The sequence below is a fragment of the Notothenia coriiceps genome, unplaced genomic scaffold (assembly GCF_000735185.1).
Source record: "Notothenia coriiceps isolate Sejong01 unplaced genomic scaffold, NC01 NC01_scaffold00019351, whole genome shotgun sequence".
Taxonomy (NCBI): Eukaryota; Metazoa; Chordata; class Actinopteri; order Perciformes; family Nototheniidae; genus Notothenia; species Notothenia coriiceps.
Genome location: NW_011352052.1, coordinates 583,708 through 600,562, shown reverse-complemented (window position 1 = coordinate 600,562; position 16,855 = coordinate 583,708). Strand labels below are relative to the sequence as shown.

General features: G+C 40.7%; 2 protein-coding genes across 2 annotated transcripts in view; one reads left to right on the top strand and one right to left on the bottom strand.

Moving 5' to 3' along the window:
* LOC104951899 (gastrula zinc finger protein XlCGF8.2DB-like) overlaps positions 1-2,184 on the bottom strand; it is a 13,273-nt gene extending 11,089 nt beyond the window's left edge. The window contains 1 exon segment of the mRNA XM_010778635.1: positions 2,130-2,184. Coding sequence (XP_010776937.1) covers positions 2,130-2,184 — 55 coding nt within the window.
* Positions 1-16,855, top strand: part of LOC104951913 (plexin-A1-like) — a 122,407-nt gene that overhangs the window by 52,940 nt on the left and 52,612 nt on the right. Inside the window, exons 4-5 of the mRNA XM_010778649.1 lie at positions 9,846-9,939; positions 11,959-12,195. Coding sequence (XP_010776951.1) covers positions 9,846-9,939; positions 11,959-12,195 — 331 coding nt within the window. The remainder of the gene's footprint in view (positions 1-9,845; positions 9,940-11,958; positions 12,196-16,855) is intronic.

Below are 16,855 nucleotides of genomic sequence, written 5' to 3'. Positions count from 1 at the left end.
CGCAAAAGTAAAAGTGGAACCGAGAGTGGTATGCCGCTGCTGCGGCTTATATTCAGGTGCGGCTTATAGTCTGAAAATTACGGTACACATATGATGTTTGTCAATCTTAAAAAATAATTTCCATGTCAAAAAAGTCACAGTTTGTCGTAAAACTGTTGAAATATAAGACTATGAATAATACGCAACTAGAAAGACTACAAATCCCAGAATCCCCGTCCCGCATGCTGGCTCTTACGGAACCGACTAACTCCCCTTGTGTGTATGTACAGCTCTCAACATGCCCAGACTTGGAGTGATTTTCACCTCTTTTAATACTTTCCGCCTCATTCTGAAAGAAAGAAGTGAAATGTGCCAACATGACGGCCATCTTGGTGTGTGGTGCGAGATGGGAGATGTAGTTCATTGAGCGGTTTCACACAAAGAAAAGTGTAACTTCACATTTTGATTTTTTTACTTGCAAAACTATCTTTTAAATTGACAAACATCATATGTATAATTTGTGGCACAATTCAAACGGGATCCAAAGATATATCTTTCTCTCTCCATTGACTTCAATACATAATTTTTCCGAAATAAGGTCCCATGGAGGTCCCCAGGAAAAGGAGGGACTTCACCTTTCTCTTACGTTTGGGTATTTTATTTCCATTTGAACTTGTATTAATGTCTGATTTTATTTCAATGCAGTGCTGAAATGCTTTTTTTATTCTTTCTTCCTGTTGCAACAACGTGAAGCACTTTTGAAAGATGCTGTCAAAAAACTATAATTGATGTCTCCGCCATCTTTACTTCACGAACACAGCAGCCACATTTCTAACATGACACAGGGAAGGAGAACATCCACCATCCACTAAAACAATACACCTGATCTGACAAGTTAGACTGGTTCAAACCACCATCAGCTCCGAGAAGAATGTTCCCGATGAATGACAGCGAGAAATGTGTTCTGTCTTCCTGTCTGTCGCTGACACACCAACATACCTTTCAAAACGTACTTTCTTTAACCACGTCACCAATCGAACTTAGAAAACTGTCTGGATTTACGCAACACACACACACCACCATCTTCAAGGCTACGAGAGTCAGCTGACGGTAATAAAAGCCCACATGTAACTATAGCCAGGTGTTAGTGAGAACACTGCGGAGTGAAGAATGTCATAACAATCATTATATGCTTTGCTTCCACGAGGTTTAAACCAGCTTGTCACTTGCAAACAATCTGCTGTGCTTCTGGGATATTAAAGTTGTTTACCTGCGCATCTTAAATTGATTATTGTGTATTCTAAAATGCATGTTGTTTAGCTAATAAATGAATGGGAAATGTTTGAGTTGTTATTGGCCATCTTTTGCACATCAAAAATATATCCGAGAAAAACGTTTTAAGTGTCACTAATGCGTTTAATATTCAATTTCTGTCAAACAAATTTTAATGTCATCTATGAAAATGACACATGCATGTCTCTTGTCACATGTCATACATCGCCATGTGTCCCCACCCTCTTCAAAAGCTCATCATCTAGTTTGTCTGCTTAGATCTCGGTTTTCAAGCTTTGAACGTTTTTAAGTTGTATTATTTGTTATAGAGTAAATAGGTTAAGATAACAACAGTTTGTCCTCGTGTGTTATTTTCTATTTAAAGTGGATTTGCCCCATTTACAGTAAACACAACCACTGTGACTGACCTTTGTTACTCATTCATACAGCAGAACACACGAGAAAAGAACAGGAATTTGTCATTTCCATACATTTAGGAGAAAAAGTCAGATCAAACGACACCGACAAGAAAGTGGACTAAAATGCAAACAAGTGTTAAGGACTCCAGTTTGACCTCAGCTGCAAAGTTATGACCGTATAAAGAGGAACAAAGCGGCCTCTGTGACCCTAACCATGCATCACAGAAACATTAACCACATGAGTCAGTGCCTGCTGGGTTGTAAATGGTCTTAAAGATAAGAAAAATACATTTAAAAAGGAGCTAAAGGCTAACAAAAGCTAACTGAAATGCAGCGGGGGAAGAGAATACATCAAACGTGTAACTCAAGCTCAGCCTGTGTGACAGTCTGACAAGAGATGATGACAGGCTGTCTCATTTAAAACTAGATTTGATCAGATTTAAATATCCCAAAACTCACCACCCTCCACCAGAACCTCCTGGTCCAGCTGTTTGGTCCAGAACTCCCAGTCCATCTTTCTCTCACCCCAAAACACAACAAATCAGTCGCTGCTAAAACTCAAAACTGGAGTCTCTTCCCTCCTCGAGGAAGTGGACTCCAGCTGAGCTCTGGGAGGGAGTCACGATTGGCTAATGTGTCTGGGAAGTGGATGGGGATTGGCTGAGCTGGTGGGAACTGTTTTTAATTGGTCGTCAGGGTTTAGGAGCTGCTCTGATTGGCTGAGGTGGGTTTCTGCGTATTAAAGGGGGGGTTTGTGTTTATGAGGTCTTCACCTTTTGACTCCTGTGAGACCCTGGGAGTTTTTAAAGAGGTCAGGCTGTGCGTAAGGTGAATGTCAATTTTCTGGGAACATCAAATGCTGAAAAGATCTATGCAAAAAAAAAAAAAAAATACTGTGACGGAAATTATACGGAAAGAAATTCAAAAAGATCTGATGTTATACTTGAAAAAATTATATTAAGTTCCAAAAAAAGATATACAAAAGTGTAAACTTTACACTGTGGTTTCTCAATATTGTAGAGATAATACACCCACAGTGCTCACATGAGTTAGCTTTTAATGGATATACAGCACTGAGTTACATTCGATAAGGCTCAACCACAAAAAGCAAATCACTCCGGAGTGCTTACATTGACATTTTGGGACTGGACTATTTCTGTTATTTGACTTTTCTGATGGCTTTGTGTTCTTGGAAAGAAATGGTCACCAATGACAAATACAAAAAATAAGAAATGATGTCATGATGATGTATATCTCAGCTGTTCACTTAACCCCTGTAGTGCAATTCATTTAATAAGCATGCATGTGCTTTCTATAGCCTGTCGAGTGCAAGGAGCGCAGGAAACTGGAATGGACATCCGTCAGTATTTCTGATATTTCAAAAAAGATTGATCTAGTTAATAATCAATAAACAAAATAATAAATCTGTACAAAAAAACATTCCCAGATATATTTCAACATGTCGAGTGTCCTTCCAAGTCCTTCTCGGTAAATCGGTCAGCAGAAGTCCCTGGATAAACTCTGCTCTCTACAAACAAGGAATTTCCTCCTGCTGAGCTCGTGTGTGTGTGTGTGTGTGTGTGTGTGTGTGTGTGTGTGTGTGTGTGTGTGTGTGTGTGTGTGTGTGTGTGTGTGTGTGTGTGTGTCCTAGAGTACGCACTATAATCTTACATTTTCACAGAATATCGCGTCACAGTCTACTAACAGTGACACATTGCGTTATATTTTCCAGATGCACACACACACACACACACACACACATTTAAAAAGGCTGACAGAAAAACACACACGCTTGAACACACACCGTCTCCAGTGACGATTCGAACCTTGAACTCCTGAGGTCTAGTTGCCATGGGAATCGGCGTCCCATGTGACCCCCGTGACACCTGGCGACAACAAACAACCTCTCTGTACCATGTTGCTGTCGTTAGCAGCGTAAATCATATTTCCAGCGTCAGAGGAAATTGAATAAAGTAGGAATGTGCGTCTCTGCCGTTGATTCGATTATTTTGTATGTCCATGAGATCACGTTTTTCCACGTGCTGGAAATAGACTCTAAAGTGGTGTGACGGTCCTGCTGGAAAACTACGGAGACTTCAAATTTAAAAACCGGGATCGGATTGAAGAGGGAAGGAAACACTTCGGAAGAGTTTTGATCAACCGGGATTTCCTTACATTGATGTTTTGAACGGCTGAAACACTTATCTAACAATCTCTAACAAAGAACTTCAACTGGGTATTAAAGAGGCCCCATTGAGCTTTTTAGGGTTTCCCTTAGTGTGGTCTATAGGTTAGGGTTAGGGTTATGACCCAGCCCTACAGATCATATATGATGTTGTGAGAGAGTCCTGCACCTCGGTAAGAAGCTGAATTGGCGGGTAACACCTTCCAGACGTTATGAGTGATCTCAGAGACAGAAAGCCTATGCATGATGTTTTATCTCCAAACAAACCCTGAAGCTAAATGTCCGATTACAACAATGATTAGCACTGACTGAAGGTTTCAGTGTTTGAGTCACACCGTTAGCTTTGGATGATTATAACCACAAGGCTGCCATTATGACCGTGTATAATCACTTTATGAGCAATCTAATGGGCCCAGAGGAGCATCTGTGGTTGAGGTGGTAGCGTGAATGTGAAGAAGAGTACTGCAGTAAAAAGGAAGGAGCTCAGAACAGCCCTTTTTTCTTTCATGGAAAATTAAAAGAGGATTTTTTTTTCCTACTACATACGAAAAAGCTGGACAGATTGACGGCTGTTGTGAAATTCAAAATGTCCCGGGATGACGTCTCCTTTAGGCGTAGGATAAGAAACACTGATACGTTTCATTTGAAAGCCTGTTAGTCTGCTCTAAACAAATATATTTAAATATACTTTCACTCATCTCTTTACACACACACACACACCACTTCTCTGCTTCCTCTCCACAGTGAGTCACTACTACACGTGGTCAAGTGGTGTCAAGTGTCAACACTTTCAAATGTTTCAATAAAACTGAAGGGGAAATCAGCCTGTTCCGGTTGGGTCCCATCAACCGCCTGCATAGTTTTAATCCTATTGCATTCTCATTGCTATCAAGAGCTGTCATCGCCTCTTTTCTGACCGTCTGTTCTTCTGAGTATCACACAGGACAAGCGGAGAGCTGCCAACTCCCTTCAGAGCGCAGAGGGATCTTTCTTATGATAATTATGGGATTACAACGGATGAAAAACTAGCCAAGAGCTTAATGTGTTATTTGGAAGGTAAACACAACAGACGCGCTTTCGAGGAATATTGCTCAAGAACACTGTGGGTAACAACCCCCATCCAGTATTTAGACGTGCAACTCCTCCTAGGCTCTTAAATAAACATTAAGGTGCAATGAGTCCCTTAGCAACAGGTTACCCAAGGAGAAATGATTAGCACTAAGAATGGGTTCAAAGAGGAACTGCTTGGCAACACGTCCAAGTGCTCGCTAATGAGCAGTGTCCACTGTCTGAGAGGGGAAGAGAAGTAGGAAGTGTGAGTGAAAATGCTAAAAACCCAGGAAATACAATTGCTAAGGATGCTAATACACGTTTCTTTCGTATATCTGCACAGGGACTGTAACCGAGGTGATCTCTGGGCCCATAGATCTCGGCCTCCGTTACGGGTAATATAGCACTAAAAACATTGCACAGGAAGCAGGGGAATATATGTNTTTACTCGTTCGTTATCTGACCAGCTTCAATCTTGTAGGCTACTCACTTCGTTTCTTGTAGCCCTCGAAAGGGTTTTGGAGGTTGATGCCTCGGTGACGTTCACCGAGGCATCAACCTCCAAAACCCTTTCGAGGGCTACAAGAAACGAAGTGAGTAGCCTACAAGATTGAAGCTGGTCAGATAACGAACGAGTAAATGAAAACAGAATGAGGCGGAGAAGTGTGTGTGTGTGTGTGTGTGTGTGTGTGCGTGCGTGCGTGCGTGCGTGCGTGCGTGCGTGGGTGTCGGTGTGTGTGTCGTTGTGTGTCGGTGTGTGTGTGTGTCGGTGTGTGTGTGTGTGTGTGAGATTAAAATAGCCCAATTGCTTTTACAATAAATAAACATTGAATCTGTTTAATTGAATAGGAAAGGGGTTTAGTGGCAGGTTGAGTGTAAGAGAGAATAAATAAGACAGCCCAATATTTTAAAAGAAAATCTATACTTTTTCGCAACTTCCCGCAATTTCACCGCATAAAATCACATAAAAACCCTGCATGTTTAATCGCATAATCAAGGATTTTAGCCCGCGTTTTTCTGGAGGGTCTAATTAAACATGTTGAAACATGTCCTATACAACCATATATTTTTTTAAAGAGGCCCTATTTTGGGGGTTTCCCCTTTCTGGCAGTGTTTTATACAGGTTTTTGTGCATCTAAAGTATACAATCAATGTTAATTTTGCAACATCATTCATGCAGAGTTTGATTGACAAAAATAAAGAGAAAGTGAATTCAATGAGAACCTAAAAGTAGACGCAGACAAATCTTGCTACACCTACGTCAGTTGTCAAAATATTGGTCAAAAGCTTTTTATTCTAAGTGCCAGCTAAGATCACATTTTTCACATTACTCTGTTATCCAAAGGAATCTCGGATGAATTGGAATCAGTTGCCTCAGTAATGGGCAACCTGCCAAAAAAAAAAGCACTGTAGCTCAGAAGAATAGCCAGACTTGAATCCTTTTCTCTGCTATCAATGCCAAATATGGTACGCCTACCCTTTATACATTACTCCATTTCCCTCCTTATCATTCCCACATGCAGTTATTTTAAGTCTTCCTGGATTAGTGAGATATGAATGTCTAGCCAGCAAGACTCTCTATCCAAGATATTAAGAGGCTCTGTCTTGGCTTCCTATCACCAAATCACTCACTCTGCTGTTGGTTCTTTTACACTAAGTCGTTCTGGATAAGTGTCACATTAATGTCGACAATGAAAAGACACCTGCGTTTAAGGAAATCAATGGTAACCCACCAGAAGGAATGTGCATTGTTATCCTCCTGAGATAGAGGGTTGAAGAGTGTAATCTCTAAACTACAAGTCAATGTCTCAGTGAGTAGAATGACGCTAAAACATTACTAGATAGTCATGTTGTCTGTCTTGTGGCCTTTATAATGGCCTGTGGACAAGTAGTCTGGATCAGGTATCTAAACCTGCAGGGAGAACTTCAACTGCCTCGGATTAAGCAACGATTTGAACTGGCACAGCGATGTCCCTGCTTCCTTCTGAGGGAGGTAGGACTCAGCAGACATTGCCCCATCCTAATCTTGACTGGTGTTGATTGTCAGCTTCAGCCATCACAATGTAATCCTACAATTCAGAACTAGAGGGTCATTGCTGGAGTCACCACTAATCCACTTGCAGTCGCAAAGGTAACAGTGGTGAAAACACTCCTATTGTCCAATAGCAGAGAGTCCAAGGGATACTTGATGTGGCCCAGGGCAGGTCCATCACAACGAGGAGATACAGGCAGTATTGCAGGATTACTAAAAGCCATCCGAGATGGAATCCTGGGAGAATGGGGATAAAGAACTGGGAAATATGGCCAGCTTTTTTAAGAGATGTTGTAGAGGTGTCCAAAGATAATCGGTCAATATGTTGTCGGCTGTCGTTTTTTTCATGTTTTTGCAATTTTACTTTGGAGTTCTGCTCCACAGTATAGAAAAAACAGCATCATGAACAACACAGTAGACAAGTCAGTACTCAGAACAATGACTGTAGGTGAATAGTAATGGCCACACCAATGGAGATACCCAAGCAAGAGAGGGAGTACATTTGAATAACACTTGTCTTTATGGTCTAGACTAGAGAATGAGATGCATTACACTTCACTCACATCCAGTCTGCAAGATGTCCACAGAGAGATTATAACCGTGGGTGTTGGCCACAGGTGTTTACAGTACAATCTTCACCAAGGCCCAGAATACCCATTCAGTGCCCACTGCATGTGTAAAAATGCTCCAATGTGCACTAACAGAGCTGCATATCCTTTATTACTTTTCCAAGATAGAAGGTTTTATCTCAGCCTTTTTTATGTCAGACAGCAGTGTGAGAGACTACAGTATATGCCCCCTCCGGGCGGTGAGGACCCTGCAGGAAGACACACAATAGGGAATCGAACAGACTATGTTTCTCCGAGGGCACAGATAGCAGAGGCAAAAGTGAACGTCTCCTCGCAGAAAACAGAGTAGAGAACTCAGAAGGTTCAACTACCACCGTAAAACAAGGTTGGCACAAAGGCTCTACGACTTGAAAACCATATCAATCCAATTTAAGTGTTGCATTGAAAAGAAGAGACTAATTACATTGTCTTTACAAGAGGAAAGAGTCCTCTCATTGTAAAGATTGTGAATTATCTAGGTACTTCATGATCTCAGCCGTAGTAATCTCGCACTGTTCATCAAAATAAATGACTCCACCAATCATTTTGGGTCACTGTGAGGCTGACAATTGAGCGGCCCGACCGAGCAAGGAGGCAGAGGCAGAATGTCCAAAATTATAACCGGGTGTGGGCATTTATTAAACTCGAGCACAGGACACACGGCATCAATCCTGCTGTTTCCTTGCGAACAGTCACCAGCCACAAGGATCTCACACACCTCTCCCAAACAGAAAAACCCCAGAGCCCAAATACCCACACACAGTAATCAGCAATTAGGCACAAGTGGGGGGGGAGGAGACAACACAGGGCACCAGGTGCACACAACAGCAACAGACATGGGGAAAGGGGAACACTTTTCAACATAAAACCAGCAAACAGAGACAAACTAAAACACAGACAAACTACATACACTTCACCACCAACAAAGCTACACAACCCGTAACAGAGGCCGAGATCTATGGGCCCAAAGATCACCTCCGTTACAGTCACGCAAACTCAACATACCACTAAAGGGCAACCAAATATTTCCAACAAAATCCCATGGTCCAAATTTGAGAGATGGAATTGGCAATTCTAATCAGCTGTAGTACCGATTCAACAAGCATGATCAGTCAATGCATAGAGACTGATTACATCTTCTAAGAATCAATCCGTAGACATTGTTACACCAACAGAGTGAGAGTCTGCCTTCACACACCACTCACCAACAAAATGATACTCAGGCTGAAGCCAACTTCTAGCATTGTTATTTTCTGGATTCAGTCCAGTGGGCTTCACTGGCAGGCGAGCACATACTTACTGTGGATAGAGTTGTGATTAAAGAATGAAGAGTATCTCTGCGGTTCTTTATCACTCTGCCTATTTCTCTCCTTGTCCTTTCTCTCTTTCACTTTCACTCACTATATGCTCCCTCATGTCCTTATTCTCTCCTTTTGATCCCTGTTAACATTATATAATAACAATATTAACACATACCTTTTTTATGTTGCTGCTGCGCATGGCAGTGTCAATTCTGCTCATTATATTTATGTTATACATTTTTAATTTGTCTTTTATCATAATGAGAAAGTGTTAATTGATGAAAGTATGATGCAAAATGCTGTGTAATACAGTACAACTCAGTGAACTGTTCACTGATGTATTTCATTCGTTTTTTGCCACTCTTTTTGCAGAGTATAAGCTTGCAGCTCATACAGCAATACAACAGATGTATGGTTATATTCAGGCATTCAAAGAAACTTGGTCTTTAGTTTAATACACAAATATTGTAAAGCACCTCCCATACACATTGCTATCATCCAATTGAAAATAAATTATTTCCCTAAATTTAAGCAAAGTGCATTTGTTAACTTATCCTAAACACACATTGACCACCACCCAACAGCTGTACATAACTCTAGCGCTTCATTCCTGTTAGTATATTTAAGATAATGGTTATCATTGGGAAAACAAATTGTTCTTATACAAGCATAACCCCTTGGGGAAAGTGTTAATTTATTTAGCTGATTTTTTACGATTCTTTCCTACTGAATCTTTATTGTCTTTCATTTGAATGTTGAAGCGGACATTGCCTTCTGCCTCAGTGCTGCATTGGCACCACTCGGTTGTATAGGAACGTTAGTCACAGACGGAATGTCCAGTACATTCGGCCGCTACCAATCTCAATTCAAATGGAATCAGGGACAGACTTGTTTACCCTGGATAAGGGAACCTACTGTATATGTTTTGTTGTTGTTGTTCTTGTTGTTGTTCTTGTTGTTGTACTACTTAATTCTTCTCCCCTCTCTTTATTCCTACAGTGGTGGCACTCTACTGACAGTGAGCGGGACCAACCTTGCAACCATCCGAGAACCAAAAATCAGGGCCAAGTATGGGCAGGCAGAATCCTTTCATGTGAGTATTGATGTGACACAAGCACACACACACACACACACACACACACACACACACACACACACACACACACACACACACACACACACACACACACACACACACACACACACACACACACACACACACACACACACACACACACACACACACACACACACACACACACACACACACACACACACACACACACACACACACACACACACACAGACTAACATTAACAGGCAGCCCAGTGTACGTAGAGCAAATATAAATTCACAAACACACCCTGGCAGTAGATACATACTACATTATTCATCTGTACGCATACAGTACATACATTAACTGACACATATATGCAGGCGTACCCCTCCGCATCCCCAACATGATCTACAGACAACTTCTTCTTCTGTGCCACTAAGGTGGCAGACACACTGTCTGTGTGAGTCTGCTCCCTGTACAGATACAGCTTCAGACAGCTAACGCTACCTCAGGCCACATAGCTTTTCAAATGTCAGCGCACCACATTAGTGTTTGTGTCACTGAAAGAAAGAGACAACATGAGAGGGACTGTGTGCGTGAGTGAAGGAGAGACAGATGGAGATGCTTGGGGAATAAAGATGAGAAACAAATTCAGTGTCTCATCTGAAAAGTTGAAGAGCTTTGTCAATTCTATAGATTCTCAAAGCACTTTGGTGATTGACATTGAGAGTTTAAAGCTCTTATAGTTGCCAAGGTTGAAAACTTCAAATCAAACTGAGGCACTCCAACCTGTTTACGAGGCAAACAGAATGCATCCCACACAGCCCTCTATCAAAGTGCTACTTAAAGGACCGTGTTTTTAATACAAACCACGAATACTGAAATGACAGCCTTTTTCCAAAGCATATCAGGGTTTCCCACACATAGACTTTACTTGGGCGGGCCCCCCAGGTATATTAACGTACTATATTCCGTGACCCATTTAGGTTTAATTTTTTTTTAGCACGACGCCATCTGCGATCGATTAACTAGTGGGCAATGAACCCTCGCTCTACCCCTCCTGTACCTGTTCGCTCTGCTGTCGCGTGAAGGGTCTGCTTTATGCGCTCCGCAGTAACCCCGCTGCAAGGCTCCGGCGAACAGTTCACCCACTAGCAGCTTTGAAGAATTGCACTCCTTTTGCACCTCTTGTTGTCAAAAAATAAAACATGAAAGCAATTTATTTAATATTTACATGTTTTTATTGTGTTTAGACACACGTTAGCTTAATATATTTTCATTCGCTGAATTTGTTTATATACATATGGAGTTGTACTTAAAGGGGCCCTGATATGTTAATCTTCTGGTACATATGTGTATTTTGTGTCTACTGTGAAATGTCTACATGATTTAATGGTCAAAGGGGAGTGTAAGGGAGGGAAATTATACTGTGCTATAATATATTATACTACACTATAACTAACTATACTATACATATTATACTATTTCACCCATTATACTATTTAACCCACTACAAGAAGGGAAAGATGAAAAACCTGAAAAACGAAATAGGGCCTCTTCAAATCCTTATTTATTCATACACCTTTTGTATTTAGTAAATGGTGTACTTCCTATAAATTTAAGCAAACATGGCCATGACATCTTGTATTCATGTATTCTCCAAAGCAATAATGTAAAATATCCCCCAGTACAAGCAAAGGAACACAGGCCATTGTCCATTATTAACAGCTGATCATAAATTTGCAACCAATTTACATTTCCAATAGGCATAACAGCACTGCAGCAAGACGCGGCATTGATAGAAGAGATGGTTCATTATACCCGGAAGATCTGTTTTTAAATAAACGGATAGCATGCAGGTTATTCTGACTATTTTATAAAGAAGGCCATGCTACCTGTTTTATAGAAGACATCCTCCTGTCAAGAACACTTTAACTAGAATAGTATAAAAATGAGTGCATTTAGGTTTCGGTGCACATTCATTGTACATATATCTTCATAGAGAGAAGACGTCTTTTACGAGGTCTAAGGTCTTTCTTGTTTCCTCATTTTCAGAACTGTACGGTGTATAATAACTCTGTCATGGTGTGCCTGGCTCCGTCGGTAGCTGATTCTGAGCTGGGCTTCTCCGACTCCGGCACAGGCCCGGATGAGATCGGCTTCTACATGGACAACGTGAATGCTCTGGTGGTGGTCAACGAGACGTTCAGCTACTACCCCGACCCCGTGTTCGAACCGCTCAGCCCCTCAGGGATACTGGAGCTCAAACCAACGTCGCCGCTCATTCTCAAGGTCAGAAAAGTACTGTTGTTTTCCAGATATGACTTGCATGCATGAACATTTCCTTTTTTTTTTTACCTTGAAGTGGTAACTTTAGCAATATAAATATTGAAAAACAGGTGTATATTGGTATTACTTTAGACAGCGCATGCAGTATGAACAAGGGAATCGCCACCCTAACAAAAATGTCAAATGTTCCTGTAATTATACAATTAATCAGATTTTGTTTAATTAAAGGTGGGGTAGGTAAGTTTGAGAAACCGGAATGTCAAATGTCCTAGACAAAAAGTCAACATCATCTTCAGTCTATACATACATAAGACATCTAAATGTACATCTAATGTAACCATAACGATGGTTTTCTAAATTTCCCTTAATCCCATAAAGAGTCAAAACAGAGCTGCTAACAACGCCCAAACTGTATGTTGATGTGTGTTTAGGAAGATTGCTTTACAGAACCAAACTTCAAAAGAGAGCGCTTTTCTTACAATAAGATAATTTTACTTACAATAAGAAAAATGCACATAACCACATAAGCAACCATATCAAAACGTTTGTTAAAATGATTTTGTACCCACTTGTACACCCTATACACACATTGTGATTACATTATTCAAACCTTAGTCTCAGGTGGTAGGTAGATGTTTCTCTTCTTTCACTCGTCTGCTAAAGTCCCAAACATATTGACCTTATCTTGTATTAATAATGGCAAAGCCTTCATACACCGACACGTACAAACACACACTCACTGGTATATTTTTCCAAATATGTTTACAAGGTCTTTTTGAGAGGAGGAAAAAAATCTCACAAATGTTTCATTTAAAGCTGAAAGCAAACGTCCACACTTTCCAAGGACGATTTATTTCCTTCAGTTACTAACAGCAACTTCTTTCACTAACGTCCTTCTCTGCAGCCTCGAGCCCTCTTAAATAACATTCTTTTCAATTTGTGTAATTATTTTCTAGTGCTGGAGGGGCAGTGTTGAAGCACGCAGTCCCAAGATGTAGGACATTTGAATAATTTTCGTTTTTATGTCTATAAACAGTAATTGGATTTAAGTATATGAAGTTAATTGCCAGTTTTTATCCTACAAAACTCACCTGAAATATGTATTCTAAGAGTTATTGGAGAGGAATTAAAGTGGCTACAGTATGCATGCTATTACTCATGTTGAATTAACTGAAAAAACCAGCAGGTCAGTGTCTGCAAATAACAATCGATGGGTTAGTCAAGAGGGTTTTTTTGGCCCAGGGGCCCAAAATGTCATGGCCCTCCCTGGCCTTCACCTTTAAAATGTCAAAGAGATGAGTGCAAACCAGGAAGAGACTTAGAAAGGACCAGAAACAGATACAGACCACAAAGAGACCAAAGCAACTACAAAGACATGCAAAATGGCTGCAAAGAGACCACAATCACATACATATAACAACTACAAAGAGATTCAAAAAAGACTACAAGTGAAGGAAAACAACTACAAAGAGACACAAAACAGTTGCAAATACAAACAAAGAGACTACAATTGGACTCACAAAAACGGTGAAAACAGACGAAACAACCACAAACTACAAAGACAACATAGAAACCCAAAAAGACTAAAAGATTTAAAGAAGAGCAACAAAAATATGTAAAACAGCTGTAAAGGGACACAAAGAGCGCAAAATGAGACTCATGATGACTATGAAAGGGAGGTAACAACCACAAAGAGACATACAATGACTACAGAGAGACTCAAAGTACTCTAACTGGGGAAATACACTACAAAGAGACACAAAGTACTACAATGGGGGGAAATACACTACAAAGAGACACAAAAACAACCATTAATAGACACAAAATTACTCCAAAAAATAATACAAATAGACAAAAAAAGCTGCATTACCACAAAATGAGACTAACAAAGACTATGACCCGAGATAAAACAACCACAGAGAGACGCAAAGCTACCTCAAAGAGACACAAAACAACTACAAACAGACACACACTATGTGTTTCCTGCTTTAACAGAAGAGCCACTGGGGTCTTTTTGCAGGTCTGTGCACAGGGGCCCATTGTCTCCTAATCCAACCATGACGTATAAATACTAGTGTTAACTATTGACACAACATTGTTAGTCCTGAAAAACAAATGTTCTTCATTTGAGATATGGGACAATAATTGTAATTGATTTGAGATTAGTGTCACATTGATGTCCTATATTTAATCCAGCGTTCAGTGCTTTTATCTTCTGCAAGAATTCGCCTTGACTATCTCTTATGTTATCACAAAGAGAGTCTGCTACGCCGTTTATTTCCATGAAGAGATCGAAAGCGGCATAACCAACGTAATTTATTTCTTAAACGATAATCTATTAGCGAAGAGCCTCTCAGTAATTTCCAAATCTCCTGCTTGGCTTGCCGGTGGAACTGCCTACCCATTGGAAGCGCTGATGAGATGGACAAAAATGCAATTTGGCAGCGTGTGATGCTGGGAAGGGGGGGAGGGGGGAGGGGAGGGTTGCATTTCTCAGAGATGCGTGTGCTGCGCTCGCCACGCAATTAATTTCTCATCTGAAGTGTCGGCTCTGTTGTTACCGAGGTGTGTTAGCAGGAGAGAAAACATTTATCTGGTCTTGGTGTTCCGTGAGTGCTTTTGCTGTGTGTGTTTGTGAGAGTGTGTCCCCGGCGCGTGATGCTTCTTTCCTGTACTGTGTGTGTGTGGCAACAGCTCCGTGTGTGGCTTCAACTGGAGTGCATGCATGGCTTGAACTCTGCATGTGTGTGAGATGGGATGCATGTTTACAGGGCTGCAGAGCGGGCTGGCGTCCTGCAGTGACGATGGATTGGAAAACGGAGTCTGCCTCTGCGTCCCACTGCTGAGCCAGCGGGAGGGCCTGGCAGCTCTCTCCTCTCCCCCCTCTCAGTCTATCTTGCTAGCTCCCCAGATCTGTTTTTTTTCTGCTCATTCCCATTTTCTTTTCTCACTTTGGAGTATAGTCCTTTCATTTTTCCCTCCCTCCTTTCATAATCGTTTCTCTGCTCTCCTGATGTTTTCTTGCCTCATCTTGTTTTCTTTGTATTCAACTTTTCCCCTGTTGCTTTTTGTTTTCTTTCTATTTTCTGAGTCCCCCCTTTTCACACCAATCCCCCCGCCCCCTTCCATAACAGACAAACTGTGTGTCAAATTGGAACTTGATATGGAAATGAAAAACTGGAACAGAATATTGACAAATGTTTACAATTACACACCACCGGTACAGACTTTAGTGGACTAGAGTTTTTGTGACTTCCAACTGCCTCTATATTAAATGCAAGCATGGGGACACTTATTCTACCTTCAGTTTCATTTCTTACTTTCCTTCTCCAGCTGGCTTGAGGAATCATAATGGGTTTAAACTACAAAACAAAATAACAATATTCGTCTTAGAGTACAGACATTCATGAATCAAACATATAAAAGATGAAGAAGAACATTGTATCAGTAATTCTACAGTTGCAAGTAAACAATTGATGATTGAAAAGTAGTAAACAAACAGTTTTTGCTTCAATTAGAAATCTTTTGATATATAAGACAACATCTATATGTGTTTGTATCCATAGCCATAGTACTTCATTTCCTTTGGTAGTTTGATATTAAACCTTTCAGCCATTTGACTTTCTCTGTGCATCTAGTAAAGGTTGCTTCCATAGTTAATATTTGCCACATTAACAGTTCTTAAGGTTAATTTACTTTGCATCAAGCATTTCAAGGCTGTTAGACTTTAGTTGTACATCTTCGAATAAATTGTCCACACCAATATTAGCCAATGGGTACATCATGGCAAAACATTTTTAAACGTACTCAATAAGACCTTGTTTTGTGTCTTTTGTGGTCGATAAAGTTAGTAGTATGACAAAAATAAGTAAAAAGTTGCGACGTAGCGGCAGGACATAATGCTTGAGCCCTTTTTCCATATTTCATTCAAAGCTTGTCATTACTATTACTATGATGATCACACAGCAGTGACTTGCGGTGAGGTTCATGGCTGGTGAGGCACTGACTCTATCAGTCAGATTAAAATATTTAATCGCGATTAATCGCATGATGTCCATAGTTAATCGTGATTAATCACAAATTAATCGCACATTTGTTATTTTTTCGAAAACTTTATTGTCTTATAAAGCTAATTCGCAGTTTTAATCCCGACCGGTTCAATTGCGCAACCGTTAAAAAAAGTGCGGTGATAATAAAAGTTGCACGGCTAATAGCTGAGCGATAGTAAACAGGAGCCGCGGGCATCAAAAGTCTCGGGGTTCCGACTGCAACACACAACAATCAACCTACCACCCTCTCCCCCCCCCGACACTATCACTTGACCGCATGGCCGCAGTCGGTTGTCCCGGCCGGCAGTTTCCATGAACTGTACGGAGAACTGACTTCTACTTCTGTCTCCTTCTTCCGTAAGTTAGCTGGCTTATTTGACTATTTTCCTTATATCATGTCTAAACTCGTTGCCTAGTCTTACTTCATCATCTGTCCCATACCCTTCTCTCTCACATCTTCTCTCCTCCCAGGTCCAAAGACCCACAACTCTTATAAAGTCCTCTTATAACCAAGCAAAAAAGGTTTGTTTGTAAAACGTTTTCGTATAAACCAGTTGAGTATACAACTAATGCTATTCATAATTTTGTGAACTTTTATAGGAGTTTCCATGTAA